General features: G+C 41.6%; 1 protein-coding gene across 4 annotated transcripts; it reads right to left on the reverse strand.

Annotated features, from left to right (window-relative positions):
• Nucleotides 1–2,455: 2,455 nt before the first annotated feature.
• Nucleotides 2,456–13,457, reverse strand: SLC35A5 (solute carrier family 35 member A5). Of its 4 annotated transcripts, none has more exons than XM_048293979.1 (7): nucleotides 13,399–13,457; nucleotides 11,938–12,090; nucleotides 11,102–11,200; nucleotides 9,604–9,740; nucleotides 6,335–6,402; nucleotides 4,265–5,060; nucleotides 2,456–2,831 (listed from the first exon to the last, which is right to left on the reverse strand). In XM_048293979.1, the coding sequence occupies exons 2-7, from the start codon at nucleotides 12,065–12,067 to the stop codon at nucleotides 2,763–2,765; spliced, it is 1,299 nt and encodes a 432-aa protein (XP_048149936.1). In that variant the 5' UTR covers nucleotides 12,068–12,090; nucleotides 13,399–13,457; the 3' UTR covers nucleotides 2,456–2,762. The 4 variants fall into 4 exon arrangements, with proteins under 4 accessions (XP_048149936.1, XP_048149937.1, XP_048149939.1 ...); XM_048293980.1 differs by lacking the exon at nucleotides 13,399–13,457 and adding an exon at nucleotides 13,067–13,170; XM_048293982.1 differs by lacking the exon at nucleotides 13,399–13,457 and adding an exon at nucleotides 12,802–13,011.
• Between the last annotated feature and the right edge of the window lie 115 nt (nucleotides 13,458–13,572).

Consider the following 13,572-nt stretch of genomic DNA (forward strand, 5'->3'; position numbering starts at 1 on the left):
TAAATCAAATCCAGATCACTGGATCTGTCCCTGCAGCATCACTCCAAGGACAGATTTACTGAGATTAAGGTCCTATTTCAACATATCTTAGTGGGAAGATTCTACATGATAAAGAAAAGCTTTTTTCTTATACTTATTTATGGCATTTGATTCAGCTCCAAGATGGCAGGTTTTATCCACAGTCTGTCTTTGAAGCTGTTACATCCACAAAATAACTGAAATCAACCAAAATAAATATTGCTTTAACTGACTTGTTACAAGCAAGAGAAACACGAACACACCTCTCTTCCTGGGATGTTTTGTGAACTATTTCCTCAAGCCTGTAAGAAGGAACAGAACACCCTCAGCAGCAATTAAGTTCAAGCATTTGTGAATCTGGGCTCTAAACCAAAGCTTAGAATGAGCACTCTGCCCAATGTATTCATTAAAGACTATGTGCCAAACTAATGCTGCTCTCCAAAACCATCCTCATAAATTTCCCTATTGTAATTTTGGGCGAATGTAAGTTAAGCTTTCCAACATGGAATAGTTTCCGTATAGTGGAAATATTTAATCAAGTGGGATTTCACATGATCAATCTGAAACATGTAACTCTATAGAATAGCTCCCCCTTGCTCACCAGGGCTGCTCTCCAGCTAACAATTGTTCACAGTCACTTCCTCTAACAAATCTCACCTACACACTAAATTTTACCATGGCCATGGATAGTACAGCTGCAAAGATTTGCATGTTATGCTTTGGGTTACTATTTACCCTATTTTACTGCTAAGCGGATGCAAATCCTTACCCATTTTTAGACAGCAGTTAGCATTCCTGTTGCTGCAAAGGGGATACACAGTTCTCCTTCATTATAATAACAAACCTGCCTGGCCATCCAACATAATCTAAGACCTCCAACCTGAAGACAACAGAAAGATTTCCACGTTAGACAGAACCAAATCTCCAGCATGAGTAAAAACTTGGATGAACAGTTATATAACCAATACCTTTGTGCCATCTAAGACTTTGGCAAATAAGTATGATAGCACTGGTGAAATTTACAAAAATGAAAATCATTAAGCAGGACAAGAGTTGAAAGCAAGAGCTAAATGCACTTTATAATAGCTGAAGATCAGTCATTTCCGTATTTCATGTCTCATAATGCAGATATTTCAGGCACAAAAGTCAAACATGGCTTTTAAGACATTCATCTTTGGTTTGATGCTCTGTCTTTAGAAGGACGATCATGGCTGATTTCTATGTTCTCACTTGATGCAAGGCAAAGCTCTTTGGAGCTTCGTGTAAGAAGTTACTGCTCACATAAATGCAAAGCAATCTAAAGCTAACAGTATTTTCACTCTTGAAAATATCTGCTAAAGTTGGCAGCTGTGACTGAAAAAGACAACAAACTCAGGCAGGTATATATTGCAAAGCTGTATGCAATGAAAACAAAAAGTCTTCTTGCTACTAAGTCTTTTGACAGTTTGAGCATTTTTTTAAAGTTTCATTTCCCAAAATAAAACCTCATAAACCAACTGAGATTCTGGAATTTACACTGAAATATGCCTTCTTTTGATTCTCTATAGATGCAAACAACTAGGATTCCTTATGTTGAAACGGCCTGCTATACAAGCACAATGAAATTAGATGCAAAAAGTTTTTCAACAACAACGTTATATTAATTTTTTACAGCTAATATATACTAGAAAAAAATACAGAAAACCAGAAAGAATAGAAATTTTAGATTCATAGTTTATAACTTGACAGTCATGGGCCACATATGAAAACAGGCTGCCCCTCTTGATGGATCAATGACAGGAGGTATGTTAATATAGCAATAAGCCATCAATACAGTACACAAGCTTTATACACAAAGCCTGGACAGGATGGCAGAGAGGAACAAAGGCAGGACTGTCTTCAGTCCAGAGAAATGCATCACTTACTGCTTACTATACACTCTGGTATGAGGCTCTGACACTGAACTCATTGCTTATCTTCTTAAGAATTCTTCTGACAGTATCTTTCAACTATGAAAGACACATTTTTGCAGGGAGGAAATTATAAACCAACATCTTTTCCACTGCTCTGAGAGAAGAGGCTTTAGGAATATACCAGGAATCCCTTATCAGCATCCCTGTTCCCTTGCCTGTTTCAAAATTCTCTGAATAATTTGGAACCTAATTTTCATCTCAGTCAAAATACAATCCAGCAGATACCTCAACAGAAATTCTGAGATCACTATGCCTGGCACTGCAGAATGACTTCTCTCTCTACTAAACGAATGCAAGACCTTATCAGTCTGCCAGGGTAGAGCAACACTAGATGATATTGCCACCTGCACTCTCTTGCTCAGTGCTCCAAATGATGAAGGGCGTTACTGTAGTTGCATAATATTTGTTTTCAAAGTGGACTCAGTGCAAACTAAGCCTCTACACAAAGCCTTTCTAAACATACACAAAAAAAGATGATGCATTCATACTGTTTAATAAACTTCTGTTTTATTCAAGCTCTTTCCAAGTTAGGCCACGTAAGCTGCATGTAAAATTCACCAGCTGCTATAAAGGCATTCCAGATTCCATTTCCCCAGACACTGGGTGACAGGCACAAAGGAATACAACTCTCAACATATACAGCTTGAATACTGTCCTCATCCATACTTGACATCCAGCCCCAAAACAGTTCCAAACAGCCTGTCAGTGGGGAAAAACGACCCTTCCCTATGTTAATAAAAGATTAACTCTCTCTCACTAGGAGCAATTGCACTCCTCCGAGCCAGCCTCATGCTAGAGGGAATCTTCATCTGTATCGATGTCACTGCTTGGTTTGTTCAACCTCTCAAATTCTTCTCCATCCTACAGGAACCAGAAACAAAAGAGAACAATATGAGCAAAAGTCATCTCTTGTTATGAATACCACCAAAAAAAAAAAAGAAAAAAAAAAGAGGTTTATTCTGAAGGCATCACTTAAAGCAAAATCAAGACCCTGTAATTTAAATCTTACTAGTGTGTTATAAGGTTGAAGAAATACATACTCATAAAAAACATTCCACATTCCCTGCTTCTTTAACACTTTTTAGTGACTCACTGCCTAAAACAACTTGTAGCCCATTCTTCCATACAATCATAAAATGGTTTGGGTTGAAAGGTACTGGAAGGCTGCTAGAAGGTCTCCCTGGAGCCTTCTCTTCTCCAGGATGAACATCCCCAACTCTCTCAGCCTGCCTTCATAGGAGAGGTGCTCCAGCCCTCGGATCAACTTCCCCTGGACTCGCTCCAGCAGATCTAAGTCCCCAGAGCTGGACACAGTACTACAGGTGGGATCTCACAAGAGCAGAGGGGCAGAATCACCTACCTTGACCTGTTGGCCATGCTGCTTTTGATGCAGCCCAAGATACAGCTGGCTTTGAATGCTCACATAGTGCTATTCATTTCTACAACAGCTGCTTAGTTGTAAGTTCTAAAATAGATGACACCTGGCATACCAAAAATATATGAATTTGTGTTATTTATTGCTCATTAAACAACAAGCTAAAAAGGCACCATGTGGAACTTCTGAGAAACATCTCTTCCAAGTTTAATGTTTGTTGGAACGCGGGGACAGCACTCTCTGCTGGTTACAACGTGCACCCACGGCCCGCTGTACACAAACACTAACCCTTCCCACCAGGCGAAGGCTCAGCTCTGCTGAACCACAGCTCCAAGAGCAAGCCGTCCCCGACACGTTCAAGGTAACGAGATCACTATTCAAATCAGAACAAAATACACTAGCAGGCCTGGAGGAAATATATAGCAAGGAAAAAGCCCCAAACCATGTTAAAACTCTGTATTTAAACATTACTTTTTTGTCTTCAGCTATCTTTGACTGTTATGGTAGAAAGAACCTTAACATCAAATGTATAAACTTCCTTATTATGTGGCCTAAACTACACAGACTTACCAGTTCTACCTAGGTACAATTATCTCCCACGCATCAATTCCAATTTCCGAATGCCCTGGGCAAGTAAACTCTCTTGGTTATAAAGCTTTCAAGAAAAGATTTGTACAAAGCTGAAGTTGCTCATAGGACTGTCTACAGTCACAGCAGAAAAGCAATGCTTACCTAAGCTTCATCATTTCAAAAAGTGGCATACGGAAAGCGATACCAAAGATTTTAAGAAATACTGTGGAGCTTTGGTGTTGAGGGATGAGTCCAGTCACACACAAGCTGATTCTTCCAAACATGTCATAGCATAAAGAGCGGTAAAACAAAAGAGAAACCACAGGAGACAAGTACTGGAAAGCCTTACCCCACTTGACCTCTCCCAGGCATCTCCTTTGATGAGTTTTCCCCTTTCCCGCAGAGTGGCATATTCCAAGCCTCTTGCTTTACTGGCATTATAAATGAATATGGAGAGAAGCACTACAGGAGCTTCCAAAAAGAACTCTAGAGAAGGCCTGAAGTCAAAGATGATGAAAGACACAGTGGTGATGATGACAGTGTTGATCTGAGCAGTCATAACATGGAACATGTTGTCTCGGAACTTCAAGATGAAGGCTACAGACAGCCCCAGGAAAGCTGTGACAAATATAAGAGCCACGGAGAAGATGTTGTGCCCATAAAAGAAGCCACAGTTCCCTATCTGTCTCCGGTCCTTAGCCTGCAGCGCCAGCATGAGCCCATTGAACAGCACCCCAAAGGCATAGAGCTTGCTGTTCTGCGTGAAGATACTTTCCCCAAGCTGATCCACATCTTTCAGCATCTTTTCATTGTAGATGTTAGCCAGGGCAGACACAAAGCACTGCACTAGAATAAGCAGATGGCCCAGGCTGAGGCGGAGAGGCTTCAATGCTCCTGCCATGGTACTGGTCACATTCCACTGGAAGCTGTGAAGGAAACTTGGTGGTGCGCAGTCGCCCTTTTCCACGCATGCTTCCTCAGGTCCAGTAGAGAGAAGGCAGTGGTTAGATGGCCTAAAAAACATACTGTGATGAAGTCCATGTGCAGCCAAGCTGTGCTGATGGCCTCCAGTTCCTCGAGTCAGGGCAACGATGGACAGGAATAAAATCACCAGAGACGCCCATTGTACCCAAGAGAGTCTTCGCCTAGTACACAAAAAAGCCACTAAGTTTAGAAACACAGTGGCATAAATTAAATGACAGAACATCCAGATCTATAAAACATATAAAAGACATCATGCCACAGATAAGGAGACAGACAGGTGTAAAGAAAAGTCTTTTCAGAAAACAGTAACACGCCAAAATGCAACACATTTTTCTATGGTGAAGGGGGCCGAGTCTGGCAATCAAAGAAGCACAAAATGAAGTATTCTGAAGAAATAAGGAAAAGGAAGGTCTTTCAAGATCAAGTTATTTCTAGATACTGATTGTCTAACAAGTTAAAAGCAACTCTTGTCTCCATGGGAACAAAGGTCTGATGAATAAAGTAAAAAAATCACAGACATCCAAATAATTACCATCTTTCTTGGGAAAAGGTTCACTATACTGCTCTTTCCCCCCATGATCTGGAGCCCTTTTCTAGTATTTTATGATGGTAACTCTTATAAGTCTACAAATGTAATTCATAAAACTATTAGAATTATTTATACTGTTTTTCCACTCAAATAAAGCCTGCTTATCTTGGCAAAAACCAAAAATGTGAAGATTAAGTAAACTGTGACATCATGAGACACAAAACTAAAATGAGGAAAAGCATTTCAAGTCAGACTACCAGGCACTGTTTTGGTATATTTAACATCTATAGGAAAGGCTTATTTGTGCCACATTCAACACAAGCAACTTTTACAGTGTAAAGTTAATACCCATTTCCCTGACAGTCTTTTTTGAATCTAAATCATACTATAAAGAGCACAAATTTGGCAAACTGGAACACATCGTCTGGCTTTTGTCACATGAATAATGAAAGGACACATAACTACTTTTCAAAACATACTATGCAGTTGACCAGAAACACATCAGGACTGGCACCAAACACACCTCTATCTTTCACTCTTCTGTATCTCATGCCCTCTTACTAAACCACATTTACACTCAACTAAGAACTGCAACAGACTATTAAGAAGTACTGGTAAACATGAAGAGATTTAATGTAAAAATTAAAGCTTTCTTCTTACTATTCAATGACTATATAATCATGATTTCAACTGTTTTCTACTAGAATTGACCAAACGTGTAGACGTATGAAGGGAGTCCTAATAATCTATTATTTCAGATGGAGAAAACAAAACCATCTCTCCAAGTTGATACAGCCACAAGGAAAGAGAATTACTGTTCCCATCACACAAAAAGAGAAAATGTAGCTTAACTTTATCAAAGCTAGGAAGATTTAAATTTCATTTACTTTAGCAAATACTACTTACTTTAGCACTATCCTGAAGAGAAGAGCTGTTGTTATAATGACAAAATTTGAGAAGAGTACAGCCATTGCCTTGAAAGAGAAGGAGAGGAACAAAATTATACTCTAGACACACTGTGGGCACCAAAAACCTACAGACTTCAAGTGTTCACCTTCCTGCGAGGTACCAGAGTGAAAAGCACTGGTACTTAATTTTCTTCTTCATCCAAGAGGTTCAATAACACACCCATAAAATGATACTCAAGTCCCGTTTCAAAATCTCAAGGAAACCACAGAGCCCAAGCTTCACTGCAGTGGGGAAAGCTGTACTGAAATGAAGATGTGAGGAAACCAACGCAACAGAAAACTTACTTAACAGAGAACAGTTCAGTTTTCTGTCAGATCAGTTCCCCAGCCAGGCTGACCAGTCAGCTGCAAAAACAGCTGCGTTGCCACGAAGGAGGAAGTTGCTCCAAAACGAGAATAAGCAAAAAACAAAGCAAGGTGAGGCTGCTCCTGGCTGCAGTGCCATTTGCAGTGTTCATGTCATTCCGGACTAGGACAAGGCACTTGCAGAAAACAAACTTTGTGTATGTCAAGTGCATTTGCTGTTGAGTTTATCAAAGATAATGAGGTACTTGGCTTGATTTCTCAATACTGCAACTGTAATAAAAAAACTCCATCTATTTCAAAGTAAACTGAAGACAACTCTAAAGCTTCTGTTTAATTTGGGAATAACTATATAATAACATCAGTGCTCTAATCCATGGCCATGATCCAAAGCTAAAAACTCCTTGTGGCAAGGATTGTCTGTTTTGTCTCTGTATTAGACACTCTATACTGGGTCACCAAACCAAGAAGAGACTCTTTTAGGCACTCCAGTTACCACTAAAGATCAGAATCCACCAGCACCAGTAGGAAAAAAATCCTCTTTTTCAGGGTGGGGATGTTTTTCAAACTATGTTATTTAGGACTGCCCTGCATAGTCAGTACGTGTACAAAAGATCCAGGCATCTGAAGTTTTTGGTCCAATTGAGCCTCAGAGTGAACTCCCCTTTTTAGACAATTTTACACAAAAGCATATATGGATTCAGGAGTACAAAACATAGACTTTATCTTGAATTTTCTCATCATTTCCACATTCCCAACTGTGCTATAGCAGAATCTTTTTCATTTACCAGAGGAAAAGCACAGACTCTTTTCCTATCTTCATTCCACTCGACCCCAACATACTGTGTGCTGAACAATAATTCTAATGAAACAGCACAACACAGGGTCTCAAGTAAGCTGAAGACTTACTGACAATGAGACATCTGCCTAAGAAAACACATCTTAATTTTCCACTTTGCAAAATTAAAACTCAGTAAATATTCATGTTAGGTGAACACTGTGGAAGGAGGAAAATACTGAATAAACAAGGAAATTTGGCAGAAATCACTCTGGAAAAAAAGAGTCTTTATTCAAAACGTAGAAGTGTTCCATGCACACTCTGGTTTTGCTTTACAGTCCATCCAATATCTCTGGTAACATAATATGATCAAAATCTTTAAAAGAATAGTTAAAAAAAATTAATTTTGAGTCGCTTTGTTCTCTGAAACTTCAAGAGACCTCTGTTCTAGATGAAAAAGAATATGAATATCAAAGTTCCCAATGCCACTAATCTGCACATGAAAAGCAAAGTCTCAAAAGGTAAGTCCCTAGGAAATTTAGCCACTAAAAAGTATCCACAGTTATAGCTGAAGTTTCAAGCAAAAAAATCTCACCAAAGCAACTTTATACTTCCAGCAACTGCTCACCCAGGTACTACTCAGTCCCAAAACTATGTTGTATTTAAAGTCACATGACCAAGTTCAGTCAGGTATGGCCATCTTCCTCTTAAGCATTTTCACCTTTTCACATTCGTGGTCTTGCATAGCACCAAGATACTCTATCTTAGAGGTATTTAGTTATCTCTTTTAATACGTATTTATCATAATAATGTTACAGTTTCAGCTAACCATCATAGGATTTCTCCAATTAAAAGATGCTAGAAGTTCTAAAAAGAGGAATCTTAGAGCACATGTTCTGAGGGGAGAGAGACAGTGTATACCTGGGTGTATGTGTATGTAAAAGAAAAGCTGTGCATATTACAAAGGATTACCTTAACTGAACCAAATGAAATTGCTTTAGAGAGAAATAACATTTATGTAACCTCCTACGCATCAGGCTTTGCTTTTACAAATGTTATAGCTGAATTTCCTTCCTAAAACTAAAAACTGAAACAACCCACAAACAAACAAAAAACAAAACAAATAAACAAACCAAATCCCAACCAAACAAAAATCACCCCCACCACAAACAACAACAAAAAAGTCCACCAACAGAAAAACCCCCTACTACAAACCACAGAACCAAGCAGCTGTGCATGCTATTTTAAGATATCTGACTCTTGACTTTATTAGGTTTTTTCAGCTGAGTCCAGTTCTAGACTCTGAACTGGTCTGTCCCTGACAGAAATGTACACCTAAGAGAACAATATTTTAAAGAGAAATTCTGATAGAGGAGGCAGAAAATCATTTATTTTTAATGTTCAACAGGAGAAACCACAGTATTTTATAGCAAGCACAAACCATCTCTTTCCATCTTATTGAAACATAGATTCTGAACCAAAAAGTATCATGATACAAAAATAAAAGCAAACACAAAACCTGTACAATTTCCCAAGCATATGTAGGTTCATCCAAAAGGATGAGGGTAGCTAGAAGAAGTACCAACTAAATTTTGTACCTAAACATAGCGAACAAACAAATGCGAAAATTAAGTCAGTTTTTTTCCTCCCCTCCTCAGTTTCTGTCACACTTACTCCCTTTGTCAGATTACATTTACTCACTTTATGCCACATGCATGGAGCGGTACAAACTACATAGAAAAGTGCAGCTCAAATAATAGCAAAAATAAAAAAAAAAAGGATTGAAAGAGAAATAAGAGAAATACAGAGTTGAAGAAGGCAAAGGAGGAAAAGTACTAAAAACTCACCCACTTCTTAAGCACTTCACCCTATTTCTAAATCACTTTGGATGGAGAAAACATAAAGACTCTTCTCTGCTGAAAGCTATACGACACTGACCAGTGGGCAAGAGAATGGGAAGGTCTGGGGGGTCAGGTAACAGATTATTCTTTCACCTGCCAGTGTTAAAGCAGCAGACAGCCTCAGTTACAACCTTGCCTTGCCAGTGTTACCATGCTAGATAGCCTAAGAGCAGTATTACCCACTAAGACATTGGAAGCCATGTTATTCAGTAAAAGTATACTTACTGGCTGGAGGTAGGACAGTACGTAGAAGACAATCAAATTATCCAGAAAGTAAAGAAAGGCAGGGATGGACCATTTCATGGAATTACATACATTCTTCCAGGAAAAACATTCAGAGAGATGATCCATACAACCCTTTTCTGAAAGGAAAAGAAATCAGTAAGAAGGACATCATTCTTACTATTGAAGAACATAAGAGAATAGGTACCACTGTTGTCTTTTCAGGAACACCATTAGACTGAAAACACTTGGGTTCCACAGTCCTCTGGCAACACAGAAACCTGTGTTCCAGGGCAGAATACACAGCTGGAGCAGCAGTCCTGTGTCTGCGGTGTTCATCTCCTTACTTCAGCAGAGAAAACGTCACAGAACCTGTTACATCCATCAGAGCATTTGTCCACTGGGAGCAAAAATTCAATTGTCAACCATTCTTTCAAGGCCAAAAAGCACCCCAGAGTCCCCACACAATAGCAACATCCTTACTGGGTGTGACTTTCTGTTGATTATTGATCAAATCTACAATAGGAACAATGACACAGCCAGTAGATTTCTTCACAGAGCACCCAAAGGTCAGCCAGTTAAGTCAGAAGTACAAAATAAACGAGAACTCAGTATCTGTAGACCACAGCATGTGATCTGGGTAAAAAGAGAGCATTTAGGAAGAAAGAAGAAAGAAAGGACAAAGCACAAAGAATGACATTTACTTAGATATTCAGGACACAAACTTTAGGAGGAAGACTGATAAACTTCAGACTACCCCAGAGCTGGTGCCAAAAGTACTTTATTAGCACAGATTTAAAACTACCCAATGTTATCTAATCCTCTCCTGAAGCACCAACACACTGACTTCAGCAATACTCAGACATCTGGATTAAAAAAAAAAAAAAAAAGAGAAAGAAAGACAGAAAGACAGAAAGACAGAAAGACAGAAAGACAGAAAGACAGAAAGACAGAAAGACAGAAAGACAGAAAGAAAGACAGAAAGAAAGACAGACAGAAAGACAGAAAGACAGACAGAAAGACAGACAGAAAGACAGAAAGACAGACAGAAAGACAGAAAGACAGAAAGACAGAAAGACAGAAAGACAGAAAGACAGAAAACATGCAGTCAGCAGTAGGCAATGATGGCAAACATTGCTAGAATATATTTACTGTCTTAGGTAAGTCTGTACTAAATGGTGGAGGTGAAAATTTTATTAGCTTGCCACAGCCATGACTGTTTCCTGGAGAAGCAGACAAAGCCCACAGTTCAATTTAACACGAACCTCCAGTGCCTGACATCCTCTTCCAATTTAAATATTTGTTCTCTACCATTTTAAAATGCTATGAAGTTCATCTCTCATACTTTTTACATAAGGACAGAAAGAAAAAACAAAAATCACCTGCAATGCAAAACCTGTGGCAAGCAGAGTGTCACCTATCATTAAAAAAAAAAGTATTTGTAGGACAGCAAATCTTAGAGGGTCAACACATTTTAGTTATTTTAAACATAGGTACTTACCTTTTTTCCTATTCCAGAGTGCCAACACCACACAGAGGACCACTTTCACTACTTCAGAACACATGTTCACTGTTGTAGGAAGGTAATCATATTTGTTATCTGTGGGATTCAGCAAATCAGAGAGTACACAATCAGTTTCTGCCTCCTGTATTCGTAATTAGAGCAAGAACCTATTTTAACCACTCCAATCACAATTTTAGTCACAAAAGTCTTTGTCAGAACTTCTGTTATAAATGTTTTGATACTTATGATATACAACTTCCTGAATGGCCTCTTTTCTGAGCTGAAATCTTTCCTCATTTGGTCCCAGTTTACAGCAGAACTTTTTTGGAAGAACTTAAGAACATCACTGTTTTTAAAAAAAAATTAGAACAGGAATGTTTTCCCCAAAGAACAATATGGTATTTTTTAACCCTCACAAAAAAATGGCTTCCAGGATGACACAGCCTTCTTTTAGGACTGGCAATACCAGCCAGCTTTAGCATGCCCACTAGGATACCACTTCTCTCCTCAGCCCGTTGCAAGAAAAACAGTTCAATCAAATCATGTACCATCAATAGTGCTTAAACAACAACCTAGTTTTCAAAGTGTCAGCTATAAACTAAATCACCTGCTTCATCTTTTACAGATTATACACCTGGCAACCCAAGTTACAACATTATGGTAGACCACTGGCTAGACATTTTTCAGTGCAGAAACACATGTCTCTATAAATATAATAGGATGTTTATGCAAAGAATGCTGCAGGTGAAGAAGTAGATTTTTGGGTATCTGTTTCAGACCAAACACCAACGCTTTCTTATTCGAGGTGCATCAGGGGTATTGCCCAACAGTACCTTCATTGGCAGAATATTTCATGAGGAGGATTCGACTTGAGCCCAACGCAATGAACATTCCTCCAAGCAGAAAGGTCTGGCTGGTTGTCTTGGAGCAAAGGGCAAATCGACTACACCACTCCAACTTCATTCTGCTGCCTTGCTGTCAGCGCCCTTCGGACGGCAGGATAAAAAACCACTATAAGCAGTACTTCCAAAAACTGGTTACACAAGGCAAAATAAGTGTATTTTACTGCTTTGTGTTAATTTATACAAAGATGCTTACATCACAGAACAAGCCTTGTTCTACAAACTATTTTTTTACTTACTTAAAAAAAAAAAATCGAGTTCAACCCATGACTGAACACCGCCATGTCAACTAGACCATGGCACCAAAAACGACGTCCAGTCTTTACTTAAAACACCTCCAGGAATGGTGACTCCAACACCTCCCCTGAGCAACCCATTCCAATGTATAATCGTCCTTTCTGTGAAGAAATTCTTCCTGATGTCCAACCTAAATCTGCCGTGGCACAGCTTAAGACTGTGTCCTCTTGTCCTGTTGCTGGTTGCCTGGGAGAAGAGGCTGACCCCCACCTGGCTACACCCTCCTTTCAGGCAAGGAGTGATAAGGCCACCCCTGAGAGAAGGATAAGCTACAAGGACCACCAAAGGGGGATAAACAATGTACACACAGGGACTCTGAAGGTAGCACAAGGAGGCTGGCTCCTGAGAAGTCTCCGTCTACGGCATACAGATTAGCTAAAAGGATTAAGTACTTCACACGCTTATTTTTCTTTAATATATTTTTAAGTGCTCTTGCTCCTAATCCCAGCATGGAGAAGCGCTACAGCAGCGGAGCGAGACCAACCCCTCAGAGCTGACCTGGCGCCGGCTCGTTCCCCGCGGCGGCGGAGGAGGCACAGGGCAGCCAGAGCCGAGCACCAGAGCCGCGTTCTCCGCCTCCAGCGCCGCCGTTACTCGCCCGACCCGTTAACGGGCTCCGGGGCCTCAAGAGCCGCCCGAGGGAGGAGCAGGGCCGGGAGCCCCTGGGGGCCAGCTGCGGGCTGGGGTCCGTCCCATGGTGACGCTCCGTCCCATGCCGCCGGGGCGGCCGGAGCGCGGCGAACCGATGCGGGGGGACACCCACCTCGCCGCCGCCTCCTCCTCACCAGAGGAGGAACACCCGCCGGGCTTTACCGACAGCCTCCTGCCACGTCGCTGCTTCAGGCTGCAGCCAGGAGCGGCAGGGCGGCGGCCGCGCGGGGCGAGCGGGACTCCGAGGCAGCAGCGCCCGGTGCTCGGACGCCGCGGCCGGCGCACCCCGGCGCACCGGGTCCCGAGGCGCTGCGGCAGCGCGGTCCCCGTCACTCGTCCCCGCCGCCCACGGCCGGGCTCCCCCCGGACCCCACCCGAGGTCCTGCATGAAGCCCCTTCAGCGCCCTCCCCTCCACTCCGACTCACCCCCCTCCCCGGCCTCACCTGGCGGGGCAGGGCGGGGCCGCGCGCGCGCCCCCTGCCGCGCCGCGCCTCGCCCCGCCCCTCGCGGGCACGCGCGCGCGCACCCGCTCTCCCCCGGCCGGCCCGGCCCCGCCCCCGGCACTCCGGGGAACCCGCGAGCTCCGCCCCCAGCTCGTGCCCGCCCCCCGGGGGCCG

Source organism: Corvus hawaiiensis, chromosome 2 (assembly GCF_020740725.1).
Source record: "Corvus hawaiiensis isolate bCorHaw1 chromosome 2, bCorHaw1.pri.cur, whole genome shotgun sequence".
Lineage (NCBI taxonomy): Eukaryota > Metazoa > Chordata > Aves > Passeriformes > Corvidae > Corvus > Corvus hawaiiensis.

Excerpts from the sequence above, each read along its gene's own strand:
- SLC35A5 (XM_048293979.1), bottom strand. The coding sequence starts at position 12,067 with ATGAAGTTGGAGTGGTGTAGTCGATTTGCCCTTTGCTCCAAGACAACC. Across the intron at positions 11,201-11,937 it reads GAAATATTCTGCCAATGAAG|ATAACAAATATGATTACCTT; the intron begins GTACTGTTGGGC and ends TGAATCCCACAG. Across the intron at positions 9,741-11,101 it reads ACTCTGGAATAGGAAAAAAG|AAAAGGGTTGTATGGATCAT; the intron begins GTAAGTACCTAT and ends TTTTCCTTTCAG.